The sequence below is a fragment of the Myotis brandtii genome, unplaced genomic scaffold, assembly GCF_000412655.1.
Source record: "Myotis brandtii unplaced genomic scaffold, ASM41265v1 scaffold174, whole genome shotgun sequence".
In the NCBI taxonomy this organism is placed as follows: domain Eukaryota; kingdom Metazoa; phylum Chordata; class Mammalia; order Chiroptera; family Vespertilionidae; genus Myotis; species Myotis brandtii.
This window is the reverse complement of record NW_005356437.1, coordinates 3,284,109-3,301,409: the sequence shown is the minus strand read 5'-3', so window position 1 is coordinate 3,301,409 and position 17,301 is coordinate 3,284,109. Positions and strand designations below refer to the sequence as shown.

At 41.0% G+C, this 17,301-nt stretch overlaps 1 protein-coding gene across 1 annotated transcript in view; it reads left to right on the top strand.

The window, feature by feature from the left end:
* Positions 1–17,301, top strand: part of COG3 (component of oligomeric golgi complex 3) — a 79,901-nt gene that overhangs the window by 52,023 nt on the left and 10,577 nt on the right. Inside the window, exons 17-21 of the mRNA XM_005863241.2 lie at positions 568–657; positions 4,648–4,768; positions 7,206–7,294; positions 7,398–7,532; positions 12,211–12,286. Of these exons, the coding sequence (XP_005863303.1) occupies positions 568–657; positions 4,648–4,768; positions 7,206–7,294; positions 7,398–7,532; positions 12,211–12,286 (511 nt within the window). The remainder of the gene's footprint in view (positions 1–567; positions 658–4,647; positions 4,769–7,205; positions 7,295–7,397; positions 7,533–12,210; positions 12,287–17,301) is intronic.

Below are 17,301 nucleotides of genomic sequence, written 5' to 3'. Positions count from 1 at the left end.
TTTTATTTTATTGATTTCAGAGAGGAAGGAAGAGGGAGAGAGAGAGATTAGAAACATCAATGATGAGAGAGAATCATTGATTGGCTGCCTCCTGCATGCCCCCCACTGGGGATCAATCTTGCAACCCAGGCATGTGCCCTGCCCGGGAATCGAACCTTGACCTCCTGGTTCACAGGTTGATGCTCAACCACTGAACCACCCTGGCTGGCTTGGCTTTATAATTTTTAAAAAACAACCTGCAACATGAGATTATATTGGAATGAGAGCTCTATAAGGTCAGAACTACGTCAGCCTTGTCTCCCCACCACTGGTTGTGCTTCTAGCACCTGCACAAAGTTTGGCATGAAATAGGTGCTCTGGAAATATCAGTAAAGAGCCGCATGAGTGTTTCGAGAAATGCAAATTACGAAACTTTGTGTTGGTCTAGAAAGGTTGGTCTAGAAGAGGAAATTCCAGGAGGAATGTTGCCAGTAATATAAATGATTTCAATTCCTCCCTGTACTCAACCTATGGTCTTTTTTTGTTTGTCAAGTGCTACAGGGTGATGTTTCTCTTTTATTTCACCAGAGGGCAGTGTTCCAAGGATTATCACAGGAAGCCTTGTCTGCCTGCATTCAGTCGTTACTTGGAGCATCAGAATCTATCAGCAAAAACAAGGTTTGATGAAGTGTTAGGTGAAACCTTGTTACCTATAATAATATTGGGGAATACAGCATTTATGTATAGGCACATACATATAAAGGCATTTTGGCAGGAGGATTTCTTTGATTAATGACTTAATTTTGAGAGAAGCTAGAATTTCATTGTAGTGCTAAATAAAGATGATACTGTGTAAGAGAACTCTAAGTTTGCTAAAGCACCAAAAATAATAATTAGGTTATAAATTCTATAGGATAAAAGTTTCTTGTTATAGCCTTAGCAAGTAGAGAGGTGCTGGATTGCTGTTTTCCTTAGAATACCAAAACAGGGTATTCAAGGAAACACAGCAAATTATAATCATACCTACAATGATGTTTTATTTTACATTGGTGTTTTAAATAGTTTAAATGGCCTCACTTGGAGGAAATCAGCCAGTTAGTTTGGAAGACAGGCAATTGTGGCTCATGGGCTATTTGTTGCCATGACTTTGTGACTTACAGTTTTTAATCAGTAAGGGATCCGGGGCTGAAAACGGCTGCCATGTGCTTCTTCCATGGCCCCTGAGATTTTTCCCAGAAGTACAGCATGGTTGAAAGTGTTGCTCTGCTAACTCTTCACTTAAAATACCGCTGCCTACAGGGAGGGAGCTGTGTGTCGGTTTCCAGCTAAGATTTCTTTGCTGCTTGGAGTGTTCAAACCTTGTTAACCTTTCTGGTCTTCCAGATTTATAAACTTGATTTCTAACTTCAAGGCTTTAGACAAATTTAAAAAAATACCTTCTCACAAAAGAGATTGGGACCCAGTTGCTAGGAAAGTTCTCCCTTTGTTTGTGACCACTATGTTCTCCCATTTATGGAATGGGGAAGGAAATGACATGTTGATACGGGCACTACAAGAGGATGGAAAGTTAAGTTATAGACAGGCAGGTTTAAGTTTTTAAAAGTATTTCCAAGTCTGATTTTGATAATCCTCACCAGAGGATATTTTTTCCTTTGATTTTAGAGAGAGTGGAAGGGACAGGGGGAGAGGGGAGAGAGAGAGATAGAAAGAGAGGAACATTGATGTGAGAGAGACACATTGATTGGTTGCCTCCTGCACATACCCCAACCACGGCCAGGGATTAAACCTGCAACCCTGCAACCCAGGGATGTGCCCTTGACCGGGAATTGAACCTGCACCCCTTCGGTATGCTGGCCAAAGCTCTAAACACTTAGCAGCACTGGCCAGGGCCATATTTTTTATAATAGGTGAAATATAAATAAGTATGTAATGAAAACATACATTAGAAAAATGTAACATTGAAAGCTTTTGAGTGACTATGGATTTTTCCTCCTTTCCCCTACACTATTATTTAACTTTTCAAATTTTCTACAATGAGCATGCATTTATTGGATTAGGAGGGAAAAAAAATCCTAATTTAGAAAAAGTTCATATGTTTATGTCCTCTTGTACCTCTTTTTTTAAGGGAGGAGCTAAGAGCCTTTTGATTAGTCAGTCTTTGCCCTCATTGCCTCTTTTATCTCATTCTGTTTTCTACATATTATAAGGGGTGTAAATATGTATGAGGGAGCCCTCAGTTTGGTAAGCATTAGCGAATTTATTTTCATGGCTGAGTTTGTATACTTTTGCCTTTCAGCTTTAAAAAAAAAAGTTTATTTGAGCCAAACTGATGACATATGTCAGGGAGTAAGTTCTCAAATGCTCTGAAAAAGAAGTTTTGCAGTTTCTTTTATGCATTTGAAATTAAGAAAGGTATGTAAGGGAAGATTACATGGAGGTGGGAGAAAGCAAGGTGAGGATTGGATTATTGGACAGAAGATTATTTGCTCTCTTGAGGGTGGTTACATCTTAGAAAGAGGAGTCTGGAAAGAGGCATTTTAAAGTATGTTCATCTAGATTCACAGAAACAAGGCACAGGACTTTAAGACAAAAATAAGCCCTTTAGTAAAGAAGTTGTATTCTTGGGGCATAACTACCCATTATGACCTTCCTGGTTAGGATTTTATGATCAGATGATCCTGAGGTTACTTTCCATTGAACCCCCTTTTTTTGGTCCACAGTTCCCCCTTTTGGTTATAAATCAATCCAAAGGATGCATTGATGACCAACCTTTTGGTTGGACAGTGTAGTCTCACAGCGCTAGAAATGCTCATTCCTAAGAAGGCTCAGTGTCGATGTTCTCTTATTGACTATTGGGGATGAGGCAATACCATAATCTTGGGATCTGAGTTGAGGCTGAATTTTTCGCAAAAAAGGAAAGGACAGTTAAATGGAAGGTAGTTAGGTCATATGGGCTTCATTGTGAATAAAACACTGGATCATTTCTATTCTGTGAACTCTCATGTTTGAGTTTTGCCTAATTGCCAAGTTCTGTCTATTTTTCTGTATTTGGCATCTAGTATAACATTTACATAAGCCATGAAAAGAGTATAACAGTGATTTTTTTAAAAAGTACTTTAATATCTCTATATATTTTTAGTTGATTTCAGAGAGAGGAAGGGAGAGGGAGAGAGAGATAGAAGCATTAATGATAAGAGAGAATCATCAATCAGCTACCTTCTACACGCCCTTTACTGGAGATTGAGCCTGCAACCCAGGCATATGCCCTGACTGGGAATTGAACTGTGACCTCCTGGTTCATAGGTTGATGCTCAACCACTGAGCCATACTGGCTGGGCTTAACAGTGATCTTATACATGTTCAGTCATCATAACAGTTGAACTATATACAAAAACATAAAGAACAAGTATAACTATTATTATTATTACTTTTTTAAGTTCTCACCCAAGGATATTTTTCCATTGAATTTTAGAGAGAGTAGAAGAGAGAGGGAAAGATAGAGAGAAGTATTGAGGTGAGAGAAGCACATCGATTGGTTGCCTCCTGCACAAGCCCAGACCAGGGCCCCAGGCCGAGGAGGAACCTGCAACTGAGGTACGTGCCCTTGACTGGAATCAAACCCGGGACCCTTTGGTCCACAGGCCGACACTCTATCCACTGAGCCAAACCGGCTAGGGCAAATATACTAGTAACTATTATTATGACTAATATCATTAGCATACAAGTAGAGACAATCAAGCAAAATGGATCCTGAGTTCAACATCAATCAGTAGGTGTACAGGTCTTGTTGGACATCCCTGAGGGCTCCAGACTGTGAGAGGGTGCAGGCCAGGCTGAGGGATGCCCCCCCCCCCAAGTGCGTGAATTTTGTGCACCAGGCCTCTAGTGTAGTATAATTTCATTGAAATATTTTCAAGGTAGGATTCTATTTTGAGGAGCAGCAACCAGCCTTGCTCTTGTTTTGTAGAGACTCTTTTCTGAAGTGAGAGCTATGATTAGGTCAGGGCTTTGAGAACTAAGGCAGAATCACAGACTCTTGTGGATGGGTCCTGAGAGGACAAAAGGAGATGCAGAGACTTTCAGGGGTATAGGTTGCCAGTGCTCTGTTGGTGGCAGGATAATCCAAAATGGCAAGCCCAAATCATTGTACATTTGGAGGCTCCTTTTGTACTTTTGTATAAATATGAGTATTTCTGATGTTCTGGATTTTGAAACCACTTTGATCCAATAGTGAACGCTGCATTACTGAAGAGAAGCTAGAAAGGCACGGGAGGACGGAATTGTGCTCGCACTTTGAACTTTTGTTTTACTTCCTGCTCTGTGCTGGTGTTCTCTTCTGCTTTTGCACCAAGTTAAAATACGTTTGATTTCTCTTTCTGTGTTGCTTTACAACCTTCTGTCAGATTTACTTTCTAGAATATGCTAAGTAGAGCTGGTAACAGTGTTAGTAACAGTTTGCAGCAAGATTTTTCCAGATAATTCTAATCTGTATAATATGGGGAGAATTCGTTGCACAACAAAGGAGTGTTGGTGCCATAAAGTTATGCTAAGAGTAAAAAAGTTAGGTTAGGGCTCATAAACTTAGGTTAATATTGATTAATAACATATGTATTTTATATGTTCATATTTTTATTTAATCTGATAACATACATTTTCTGTCTTATTTAGACTCAGATTGATGGACAACTTTTTTTAATAAAGCATCTGTTGATTCTTCGTGAACAAATTGCTCCATTTCACACTGAATTCACCATTAAGGAAATTTCCCTGGACCTCAAGAAAACTAGAGGTACTTTATTGTCCTGGCTGGCACAGTTGGGTGTGTTTGACCTGTCCAAATGTATCAGCACAGGGTATAGGTTTATTTTATGTTCATCTGCAATTTTTTTGCATGCTGTGCTTGCTAAGCATGTCACTTGTTTATACTAAACTGAGCATCCTAATTACATCTAACTTGCTGTATTTCCTTTATGAAGGGAACTATATCTGAGCATTTCAGTTTGTAATATATCATTACCTCTCTTAGACTCTGCCACGTACTACCATAACCAGTTAAAAAATGAAAGATCAGTATAACAGCTACCTACAGTGTCAGCTAATTGGGATGGCTTTAAACATTGAGTTTGTCAGTCCATTAACATTCAGAAAGCATCTGGGTAAAGGGAAGAATATTTATCTGAGTCTGAAAAAGTCGGGTTCTGTTTCTGGCTCAATATTTCCTGGCTCTTGCGTGATCTTGAATAGGTGTCTTAGCTTTCCTATGCCAGGTAAAATGAGCATAATCAACATATCATGATACCTTTACCAGGTTATCAAATCAATTAAGATCATTAAGAATGAAAATATATGTAAAGTGCTTTGTAAGCTTATGGTGTTTAATGTAAGTGGTGTTATTGTTAAATCAGTTGGTTGTTAAGTAATGTAGATAGGATCTTGAGTTGGTAATATAGGATCATTTTGGGAAAGATGCCTCATCTATCTTAATCATTTGTCTCTGAATTAATAAGTGATGATTTCTAAAAGATCAAAGTAGTTATTTTTTAAGATGTTGACCTTAAGCAGTGAAGAGTATACCACACATATCCTTCATTTTTCTTAATTACTTACAAAATTACCTAAACGTCATCTTTTCTTAATCATTTTCAAAAGAATTCAGCTCTAATGACTTAAGCCATTCATTTATGTGATGAATGAACTTCTCTCTTATGTCTTGGGGGAATTGAGAAAATTCAGTCACTCAAATTATTTTCTGTATTTTGTGGTTCAGTGGAACTCCAAATATAGGATTTCCAAGGGTAGTAGTAGGTCGTTCCCTAATGACTGTGTCTATAAATTAGTAGACTTGATTTAACTCACCTGAGAACCAACGTGGTCTCATCATGAGTCATATTAAAACAGTTTGTTCTTTTTTTTTCCTTAATGCTCTCGTCTTTCCACCACAAAGAATGCTCTTTGGTTCTGTTGGAATTTGGATAGTAAACTTGTGTGTTATTCATATACTTGGTGATTTTTTTTTTAAACAGCAGCCCAATTTCCTGGCTTTTATCCTCAGAGAATGCATAGTTTTTCTAGAGCTTATTCTCCTCAGAAGCTTCTGTCTCTCAACCATTCTAGTTGATTTTCTTCTTTCTTTTCAGTGTGAGATGTGGGAATAGTGCTCTTAACCTTGAAGAATGCCAGGCACTGAGAGTCCTTACTTTATTGTAGTGGTGGGATAAAGCAGGGCTGATCTACTTTCTTTCACTTTTTAAAGTTCATAATTTGTTGCTGCTGGGCTCTAGTATAGATCCACTGAGGTGTGAGAAAATGAAATACCCTAAAATTTTGGCAAATATTGGTTTAAAGTATGTTTTTTCTAAAGTATATGTAATTCTACCATATGCTGATTTGATTCTGTTTATTGCAGTCACTTTGTCAGGTATCTTGTAGGAAAGAGAGCAGACACAAAGAGGCATTTACTAAAGCCTTACTCTGAACACTGGATCTGATAGCAAGTTCTTTTTCAGTAAGATCAGGTTCAGGTCAGTAAGTGCAATTGCGGTAAAACTACAGTTGGAAGCATTGCATGCTTTGCTTTCTCCAGTCTCTCTGGCAAAGCAAAACAAACAAAAAAAAATGGTCTTTTCTGATTATCCCTTAATAATACTTGCTATCTTTACTTTTAAGCCTCTAACCTTTCATGACTAATGTTATATCTTATTGCATTTGAACATCAATGAGACCTCGATTAATACTTCATATAGATCTAGTTGGTCTGGAGGTTAAGGGGTAAATATGTCCTTTTGGTGTTTTCTTTCTGGCTGACACATTAGTTTATTCACTCTACTTCAAATGAATAAATTTCTGTGCCAGCCAGGATCTTAACAAAAGAAGCTGGGTAAGTATATGAATATTTCAAAAAACAAACTATTAAGCATTATAAGAGTAAAGCAGTGAAATTTTCAGGTATCGATTACCATTTATCATTTTTCTTTTTTTCTATAAGTGAATAGTTAAGTTTAGTAGTCATTTTGCATTTCTGACTTCTAGAAAAATAACGATATGTGGGTACTGTGGCCATCTTGGCACTAATCTCAATGTCATCGTGGAGATGAGTTGGTGAAAACGAAACTGTTCTTGCTTTGTGGTAATAGAGAACTAGTGTATGTTATTAACACTCTGAAACAGTAACTCAGTTTTTCTTTTGAAATTGTACATATTCACTGGATGAGTAATTTGTTTCACAGATGCAGCATTTAAAATCCTGAACCCTATGACTGTTCCAAGATTTTTTAGGCTGAATAGCAACAACGCCTTGATAGAGTTCTTGTTGGAGGTAAGAAGGAATCTGTTTCGTTTGTGGTGGGAGATAAACTGCATTCTTTACATATCTGGTAATTTTTAAGCACGCAAAAGCAGGAGGAAATTGTCTTTTTTAGGGCACTCCTGAGATAAGAGAACATTATCTTGACTCTAAAAAAGATGTAGACCGTCATCTGAAATCGGCCTGTGAACAGTTCATTCAACAGCAGACCAAGCAGTTTGTAGAGCAGCTGGAGGAGTTCATGACAAAGGTATAGACCTTGGTGCATATTTGGTAAAGTAATTTTGAATTCTTCCCTAGATTTATTTTTCAATTAATTACTCTCTTGTGAAACTCTGGCAGAAAGAGATAGTGAGCCTAAGTCTTAATGATTTCGTCTAGGACATCACCTTGTTTCTTTTAATAGAAGCTTTTTGTTTTGAACTTTTAGATAAAAACTGCTTATAGCAGACCTCTGGGTACCTGTGTTACGTTGTCCTCATTGAGAGTATCTGCATGTGGTCTGGGACTCTCACTTTTCCTTCCTAGATTAGCACCTGCATGGCAGTCCTGCTTATCAGGGCTTCCTGGTAAGTGGGTGAACTATTTTCCTCTTTGTTTTACATGCTATTTCTCCCTTCCCTTTGCACGGATAATTGAAAATTGATTTTGTATCATTGCATTGTGTTTTTTGTTGTTGTTGTTAACCCTCACTGGAGGATATTTTTTCCATTGATTTTTAGAGAGTGGAAGGGAAGTGGGAGAGAGAGAGAGAAAGAGAGAAAGATCGGTGTGAAGGAGACACATTGATTGGTTGCCTCCCTCGTGAGCCCTGACTGGGGTTGAGGGTTGGGGATCATACCTGCAACCCAGGTACGTGCCCTTGATCAGGAATCGAACCAAAGACCCTACAGTGTACAGGCAGATGCTCTAACCATTTAGCAACATTGGTCAGGGCTCATTGTTAATCACTAGATATATGAGTTTATAATCATCTGTATTTCTCTGTCTCCTAGCTAAAATCCATTAACTATCTAATGCCAGCCACTGAAAAATTCAGATCATGACTATTTTGACTTTCCTGTTACAATCTAATCATTAAAAAAATTTAAGTGTTTTTACTTAGGACTTTCCTCATAAAGATGTTTAAAAAGTCTTGAAATTAACTTTACTTTATTGAGCCTTTACTGCTTGTCCAGACTTGTATTAGAAAACGTCATAAAAAGAATAGAAGTATCACAGACTTTTCTCTCAAATTTACTTAAGTAAGTCTTAACTGGGAGACAAGATGTATCTATGAAATTACCAGGAGATAGCTAAGCAAATTGTTCATTAGTGACTTGTTGCAGGCATTAACACTAATACCTGAGCCTGTGATAAAAACAGAATAGATTAGTTTTAAAAAACAATAATTACCAAAAAAGCAAACATAGAAATGTTAAATCAGTCAAACTACTCTTTATTTATTGTTGGGGCATGTTACTGTTTAGTGGCTTTTAGTCTACTCATATCACGTATTTGGGGGGAGAGAGAGAGAGAGAGAGAGAGTTCTCTACCATGTAAATTTAAAAAGAGATGGTGGAAATGTTTTCCTCCTAGGTTTCAACTTTTAAAAAATGGTACAGATATTGATACTTGGTAATTTATTCATAAGTCATCATAGTTTTTACTAATGTAAAACCAGCTTGTAGATTATAGTTTGTACAGGGTAGGGCAAAAGTAGGTTTATAGTTGTTTGTATGGAAAATAATACAATAATTAACAAATAATAATACAAAAATAACCTGTTTTGTGTACTCAGAGCTATAAACCTACTTTCGCCCCACCCTGTATTTTTGGGAGAAGATTCCACATTAATACTAGTGGGAAATATTGTAGATGAATATTTTGTAATAACATCAGCAGAATGAAACTTCCCATAGAAACAAGCTGATTATGATGAAATCTAGGATTAAAGGGTTTTTCTAGAAAAGTACAGTTTCCTTGAAATCAAGAGAATGAAAATTGACTGATGTGATTCTCTAAGCTGACATTAGTATAAGTTTGATAAATCTGGTAGTACTATACAGTTGTGCATTTTAAAAGACTCTGGACATGATGAACATTTTTTAAAAATTAGAGGCTTATGTAGAAATATGTATCCCAAGTCTGAATTATATAATGGTTCTCCATGAACATACTGCGTGTCTATAGTGGGACCTAAATATAGCTAAGCTGGTCATGCATCTTTTTTTTTTTAAAAAATATATTTTTATTGATTTCAGAGAGGAAGGAAGAGGGAGAGAGAGAGATAGAAACATCCACGATGAGAGAGAATCATGGATAGGCTGCCTCCTGCAAGTCCCCCACTAGGGATCAAGCCCACAACCCAGGCATGTGCCCTTGACCGGAATCGAACCCGGGACCTTTCAGTTCGCAGGCCGACGCTCTATCCACTGAGCCAAACCGGGTAGGGCAGTCTGCATCTTTAAAAAAATTTTTTTTTATTGATTTTAAGAGAGAGAGGAAGGAAGAGGGGGAGAGAGAAACATTGATGTGAGAGTGAAACATCGACCAACTGCCTCCTGCACGCCCCCTACTGGGGATCAAGTCCTAAACCCCGGCATGTGCCCTGACCAGACACACAACCAACTGAGCCAGACCAGTAAGGGTTCATGCATCTCTTTCTCTCTCTCTCTCTCTTTTTTTTTTAATGCATCTCTTTTATACTCTCCTCACTGTGGGATTTGTGAAGGAAAGACCCTCCTCTAGTCATCATTGAGAAGACAATTCCATCCCCTCTTCTTATTCTATGGTACCTCATTTTTCCTTTTCCAACTCTGGCCCTTCACTGCTCCTCATTGAGTTTCCAGTCAACATATTTAGTAGAGGACTGAGCATCCCTTTTATGTTATCTTACTCCAAATTTAGGTCTTCCCCTGCCCTGTTGGCATAGAGTGAGTTAGAGGTAAAGATATATACCATATACACATGTGCATGCCCAAACATGCATACACACACACACAAGCATGAAATGTAAGCACTAGAGTTCACAGATATATGTGATCATTTAAGACATGGCTTCTTAGAATTTGTGGAGCAAATTTTCCCTTTTTCCTAGTGAGTGTTGTATTGAAAAACTTTAAAAAATGATTTTTAATTTTTTATAATAAATATATTTTTATTGATTTCAGAGAGGAAGGGAGAGGGAGAGAGAGATAGAAATATCAGTGATTAGAGAGAATCATTGATTGGCTTCTTCCTGTACGCCCACATTGGGGATTGAGCCCACAACCCAGGCATGTGCCCTGATTGGGAATTGAACTGTGCCCTCCTGGTTCGTAGGTCGATGCTGAACCACTCCAGCCACACTGGCCGGGCTAAAATGATTTTTTAAAAGCAAATCTGTAAGTGAAGTTTTTTGTGCCTTTTTTATTATAGTTGGCATTTTATAAGGCAACCAGTGCTTGCACCTTGATAAATGATTGTAAGAAAAACGGCATCCATAGGTACAGAAAGGAAACAGTATTTGATCTTTCATTTGGATGTATGCTTTTAGGTGTCAGTACTTACCATTTGGATGTAAGTCTCATCAACAAAATGTCCTCAGCTTGTTTTAAGCTTGGACTGATTTTATAAATATACTAGAGGTCTGGTGCATGAATTCATGCACTAGTGGGGTCCCTCGGCCTGGCCTGCGGGATCAGGTTGAAACTGGCTCTCTGATAACCCCCAAGGTGTCCCGGATTGCGAGAGGGCGCAGGCCTGGCCAAGGGCCCCCACCGGTGCACGATCAGGGCTGGGGAGAGATGTGAGAGGTTGGCCAGCTGAGGAGGGATTGCGGGAGGGCTCCAGGGTGTGTCCGGCCTATCTTGCCCTGTCCCGATTAGCTGGACCCCAGCAGCAAGCTAACCTACCGGTTGGAGTGTCTGCCCCCTGGTGGTCAGTGTATGTCATGGCTACTGGTCAACCGGGCGACTGTCTGCCCCCTGGTGGTCAGTGCACATCATAGCTAGTGGTTGAGTGGCCTTAGCATATCATTAGCATATTACGCTTTGATTGGTTGAACTGATGACCGGACGACTGGACACTTAGCATATTAGGCTTTTATTACATAGGATATGGGCTTGCATAGTAAAATAAAATGTGTGAGTATGTAGAGAACATTCTTAGGTTGTTAGAAGACTTATTTTTTAAAAAATATTTTTATTGATTTCAGAGAGGAAGGGAGAGGGAGAGAGGGATACAAACATCAATGATGAGAGAGAATCATTGATTGACTGCCTCCTGCACTTGCCTCCACTGGGGATGAAGCCTGCCACCTAAGCATGTGCCCTGACCTGGAATCAAACTATGGCCTCCTGGTTCATAAGTCAACACTCAACCATGAGTAACACCGGCCAGACTCATTATGTTTTAACTAGAGGCCCGGTGCACGAATTCATGCACAGGTGGAGTTCCTAGGCCTGACCAGTGATCAGGGCTGAACGGGGCCACCTTGCCCTGTCTGGGTCTGGGGTGCGGGTGAACCAGATTCAGGGCTGTCAGGGCCCCAGCAGCACGCTGTCCAACGGCTGATTCTGTGAGGAATCGGGCTCCCCGCTCCCTCCTGTCTGAGTCCAGGTTGTGGGTAAACCGGATTTGGGGCTATCATGGCCCCAGCAGCAAGCTAGCCAACGGCTGATTCCATGAGGAATCGGGCTTCCTCCTTCCTCCTGTCTGCATCCAGGGTGCAGGTGAACCAGATTTGAGGCTGTCAGGGCCCCGGCAGCAAGGTCTGGGTCAGTGTGCGTCATAGCTACCGGCTGGTTGTCTGGTCATTCCGGTTGTTCGGTCGTAATGGTCTCTTAGGCTTTTATATGTATAGACTACATATAGGTAGGTTTAAATAGTGGTAAATATCTTTTGAGAGAAGTACTAGTTTAATTTGTCATCAATGAAATGAAACTTTTTTTTGTCTCTTTTACTAGGTTTCAGCATTGAAAACAATGGCCAGTCAGGGAGGACCCAAGTACACTCTCTCACAGCAGCCATGGGCACAACCAGGTATTCATATTTTGCTATCTGGGATTTCTTTTTTTTAGGATATTGATTAATTTCCATTTATATAGTCCTTGCTCTGACACTTGGAGTAGGTTTCCTACTCTTACTGTGGTTTAGCTTAATACAAGATGCAGTTTTGAGCTGACAGGTCTTTTTTTATTGGCCACTACTACCTGCATTTCAACAAGCATTTCAAGGAAGGAAGAATCTCACACACACACACACACACACACACACACACACACACAGTTAAAAATAAAATGTGGCTTAGATGGAGACACTGAGGCTGCTGGTTTCTGTACAACCATTTTTCATGGTTTGATGAAAATACTGTAGATGATAGTATGAAATTACAGCGTGAATGCTACTACTATTTTCAAGTATTATAAAGGAATGTGATACATTATTTTGTTCATCATTTTATGCAAGCTGCACCCTCTGTTCAGTGTTTTAGAGTGTTTGAGAAAAATAATAAAAATTGTAGTGTCAGTTGGGAGTGGGCAGATATGCTTGAAATGTTCCCAATCTTACTCTTTCTTAAATGTACATTTTTTAGAAGATTATTTTTGTTGCTGTTGTTTTTTATCTTTAGCAGTAGACATTACTCATTTAAAATCATGACTAACTTTGTGCATTATTTTAGGTACATTTTGTGATATTTTAAGTTGCCATTAAACCAGAATAAATAATTTTGTTAGATGGTATATTTGGCCGTCCTTCTCCTGGCCCATACTGTGATAGTGATTCTCTGAAACTAGAAAGGGCAAAATGGCAAAAAAATCAGTGTTTTAATTTGGGATAATCTGTGTCCAAGTTGGTAGGGAAGCTTTTTGCTCATTGTGAGGGAGATCCAAAGAATGATTCTGGTTTAGCATCTACAAAGAATTGACTGTCGATAAGCATATAATCTAGAATTAGGTTTTTAATATTATTGGTTTTCCACATAAATGAATGTTATGTCTGTCAGGTATTTCTTTTGGGAAAAAGAATTGAGGCCATTCTAAAATTTTCAGTTATTATTATTTAACTAGAGGCCTGGTGCATGGATTTGTCACCAGTGTGGTCCCTCAGCCTGGCCTGTGCCCTCTCGCAATACAGGACCCCTTGGGGGATGTTGGACTGGTGGTTTTGGCCCGATCCAGGGCCTGACCTGTGGGGATTGGGCCGAAACCGGCTGTCCGACACCCCTCAAGAGATGTAGTAATGCGCGAAGCAGCAGGCGGCCAGGGAGGAGCCTGAGTCTGGGCCAGGCCCTGAGCCGCTCCCGCTCATCCTGGCCCCGCTGCACCTGCCACCACTGCCACTTGGTAGCCCTGCTGCGGAGGCGGGAGAGGCTTGCGCTGCCACAGCTGCGCTTGCCAGCCCTGAGTCCGGTATCTGGTGCCCGTCGGTCAGCTGAGCGTCGTTCAGCAGAGCGGCGCTCCCACTGTGGGAGTGCACTGATCACCAGGGAGCAGCTCCTGCATTGAGCGTCTGCCCCCTGGTGGTCAGTGTATGTCATAGCGATCGGTTGACCAGTCGTTTGGTCTTTTGGTTGCTTAGGCTTTTATATATATAGATGCCTCATGTTAATTAACTAATTAATCTATATATATAAAGAGCCAGGGTCTGTAACGTCCAAAATGACTGAAGGGACAACTGAACGCCAGAACTGTAAATTACTTAAAAAGCAAAATTACAAATAACCTCTTATTACACAGTTTAAAAGTATATTTAATTAATTTTGTCATAGTATGTGTGATAAGATGCTGGGTAAAATCCATGAAAATAAGAGTTCCTGGGGCCTGAAATATAATATTTCACATGCACATGACACTAATGTGTAATTTGAGGGCATGTATAGGTGACATAATTTAGTGCTGATCTAGAGACACTGGCCTTTGGAAAGTGTGACAGGACCAGTATTATCAATGCCCAAGGGTTACAATCTCCCATTCCCATTCTTCTAAAGGAGGTCCTGGTTTTACCTAGGGGTTTTCCTCTTTCAGTCTCAAACCTTAGTTATTCTATTCCTGAGGTGTTTTTGCAAATGACACAGGCAGGAAAAGCGGGGGGGGGGGGGGGGGGGAGAGATGGGGCTGATCAGCAGCTGCCGTGGCTGCTAGCAAGGCCCAGAGAGAGCAGGGTCTGATCCCCAGCCTTTGTGGCAACTGTTGATCAGCCCTTGCCTCTCTCTCTCTGGGCCTCGCCAGCAGCCGTGCCTCCCCCCCCCCCCCCCCCCCCCCCCCCCCCCCCCCCCCCCCCCCCCCCCCCCCCCCCCCCCCCCCCCCCCCCCCCCCCCCCCCCCCCCCCCCCCCCCCCCCCCCCCCCCCCCCCCCCCCCCCCCCCCCCCCCCCCCGAGAGGTCAGCAGTTCAGCCCGCTCGTCAGCAGCCTGGGGTGGCTGCTGATCAGGCCCAGAGATAGGGCTGGAGACACTGACTGGCATAGAAACCGGCCAATTAGAACCAAATCTGGGTGAACTGCGAGGAGCCAAGGGCTGCCTTGGAGGCGGAGCTATTGACGCTGACTGGCATAGAAATCAACCAATCAGAATCTAATCTGGGTGAACTGCAAAGGCAGAACCTAAGGTGGGGGCTGAGGAAGGGTTTTAAGGGCAACAGCTGTTTAGTGTAAGGTGTAAGAAAGCGGTTCAATTTTTTAATGACCAGTTTGGCAGTATAGTGCATATGGCTGGCTATCAGTCCAGATATAGGGATTATGTATTTTTGTCTGCCAAGAGCATCTCCTCCTGCTGAAAAAGACTCCCCCCCCCCCATTTAAGCAATCCTATCCTATATAATCTATCTATACTAATAAAAGTGAAATATGCTAATTAGACCAGTTGATGGGCCATATTCCGGATGTCCGACTTCCTTCCAGACAAAGCCATGGTGATGGGGGCCGAGGCAGAGGCTGTTAGGGGTGACCAGGCCGGCAGAGGAGGGCAGTTGGGGGCAAGATCAGGCCGGCAGGGGAGGGCAGTTAGAGGTGATCAGGCAGGCAGAGGCAGTTAGGGGTGATCAGGCCGGCAGGGGAGAGCAGTTAGGGGCAAGATCAGGCCAGCAGGGCAGGGCAGTTAGGGGCGATCAGGCAGGCAGGTGAGTGGTTAGGAGCCAGGGGTCCCCAATTGGAGAGGGTGCAGGCTGGGTTGAGGGACACCCCCCCCCCATGCACAAATTTCATGCCCTGGGCCCCTAGTTAAAATATATTTTTATTAATTTCAGGAAGGAAGAGAGAGAAAGAGATAGAAACATCAATGAAGAGAGAGAGTCATTGATCAGTTGCCTCCTGCATGCCCCCATGGGATCTAGCCCATAACCCTGGGGCATGTGTCCCAATGGGGAATCGAACCATGACCTCCTGGTTCATAGGTCTATGCTCAACCACTGAGCTATGCCAGTTGCGCTGCCTCATGTTAATTTAAAGTTGAATTAGAACTAAGAAGTTGAAAGAGTAGCTCTCTATCTCTTAGGAAGATTTGTAAATGCAGAGAATTAACAATTGCACTGAAAGGAAGACAGGGTATTATTTAAAAAATTTGCCATGTGAACTTTGTTGATGTCAACATAAGTTTGCATTGATTTGCTTTATTGCAAGTGAACTTTGTGACATGCTTTAGGCCTTCCATTCACTGTATGAGCTTGGGATCTTTGCCACCTTACTGAAGGACAGAGAGTGTACTCAATGCTGCAGTACATTCTTTCAGAAGACACAAAGCCAGATTCTCTTACTGACAATACTGGAAATTCTAGCCATGGTTGACCTGGTGGCGACCCCCTGTTTGACCCCTCACAGTCGGGAGCAGACTCATTAGTGCATTATTCAGCATGATTCTAGAAAGAATTCTAACCATCTTTGGATTAATTGGGCCTTGGTCTCAAGGTTCAGTCACTTACAGAGCTTATCTCGAAATAGGAGCTGATTTTATTTTGAGTGTTTAAGTAAATGAAACTCTTGGGTGTAATCTTTCTTCAGATAGATAGAAACCAACAAATAGGCCCAGGCATATTTATATTTAGTGCAGCCACCCCCAGGGGCTTGATGCATAGTCTCCTTTGGAAAGGTCCTTTCCTCAAGTGGAATCTGTATAGAACCCCAGTGTTGGTGTGTTGTGCTCTTAAGCATCACTAGAGTTGTCACTAGTAAAGATGAAAGGGAGCTGACAGAAAAACATTAAAATAGGGCTTGCTGCTTTGTTATTTAACCCATTTTGTTTTTTTCCAAGTGAGGAGATCTTGGCAAATAAAATGATAGGACTTGAGTTTACCTACTTGTATCTTCTGTCTAGCCACTGGGGCCGGCTGTGGAGTTGCTTTTTCTTGCTCTGTAATACAAGAAGCCCAGACTTAAATGTCAAAGAGGTTTTGTAGCTTTTGAGATGGGAGCATCAAAAACAATTGAGGGAGTTGTCTTGGGCCTCTAGAAACCTAGCATTGCTGGTTCATGCAGATGTGATCAGGTTACAGGGTTCATTTCATGATAAACTCACAGGAGATCCAGTTATAAATTAGGATGTCCTTTTGTTAATTTACTCTGGGAAATATGTCTTTTTAGTAATTGGAGGATACAGTAGTCCCCTTTATCCACTGAGGATACAGTCCAAGACCCCCCAGTAGATACCTGAAACCAAGGATAGTACAGAATCCTGTAAATTCTATGCTTTTTCCTACACAAACATGCACTTTATGGCTTCTTTTTGGCATATCCAAATTGGCAGCATCACTGCAGGTAGAATAAGGGTTACTTGAACACAAGCATTGCCGTACTGCAAAAGTCAGTCTGATAACGGAGACAGCTACTAAGTGACTAACAAGCAAATACAGCGTAGATAAAGGGTGTCCCAAAATTCACGCAAGAAGTAATTTTGATAGAAAACACAGGTTTATAATTAAAAATTGTAAATTTTTTATTGATTCATAAAGTATACAGTATAGGGTTATGTATGGAATAGCATATCGGGTAAATGGCCTCCACGGCTTTGCTGGCACATATGCACTCTTTTGTTGAAATTTTCCATGACCGTTTTGCATAAATGTGG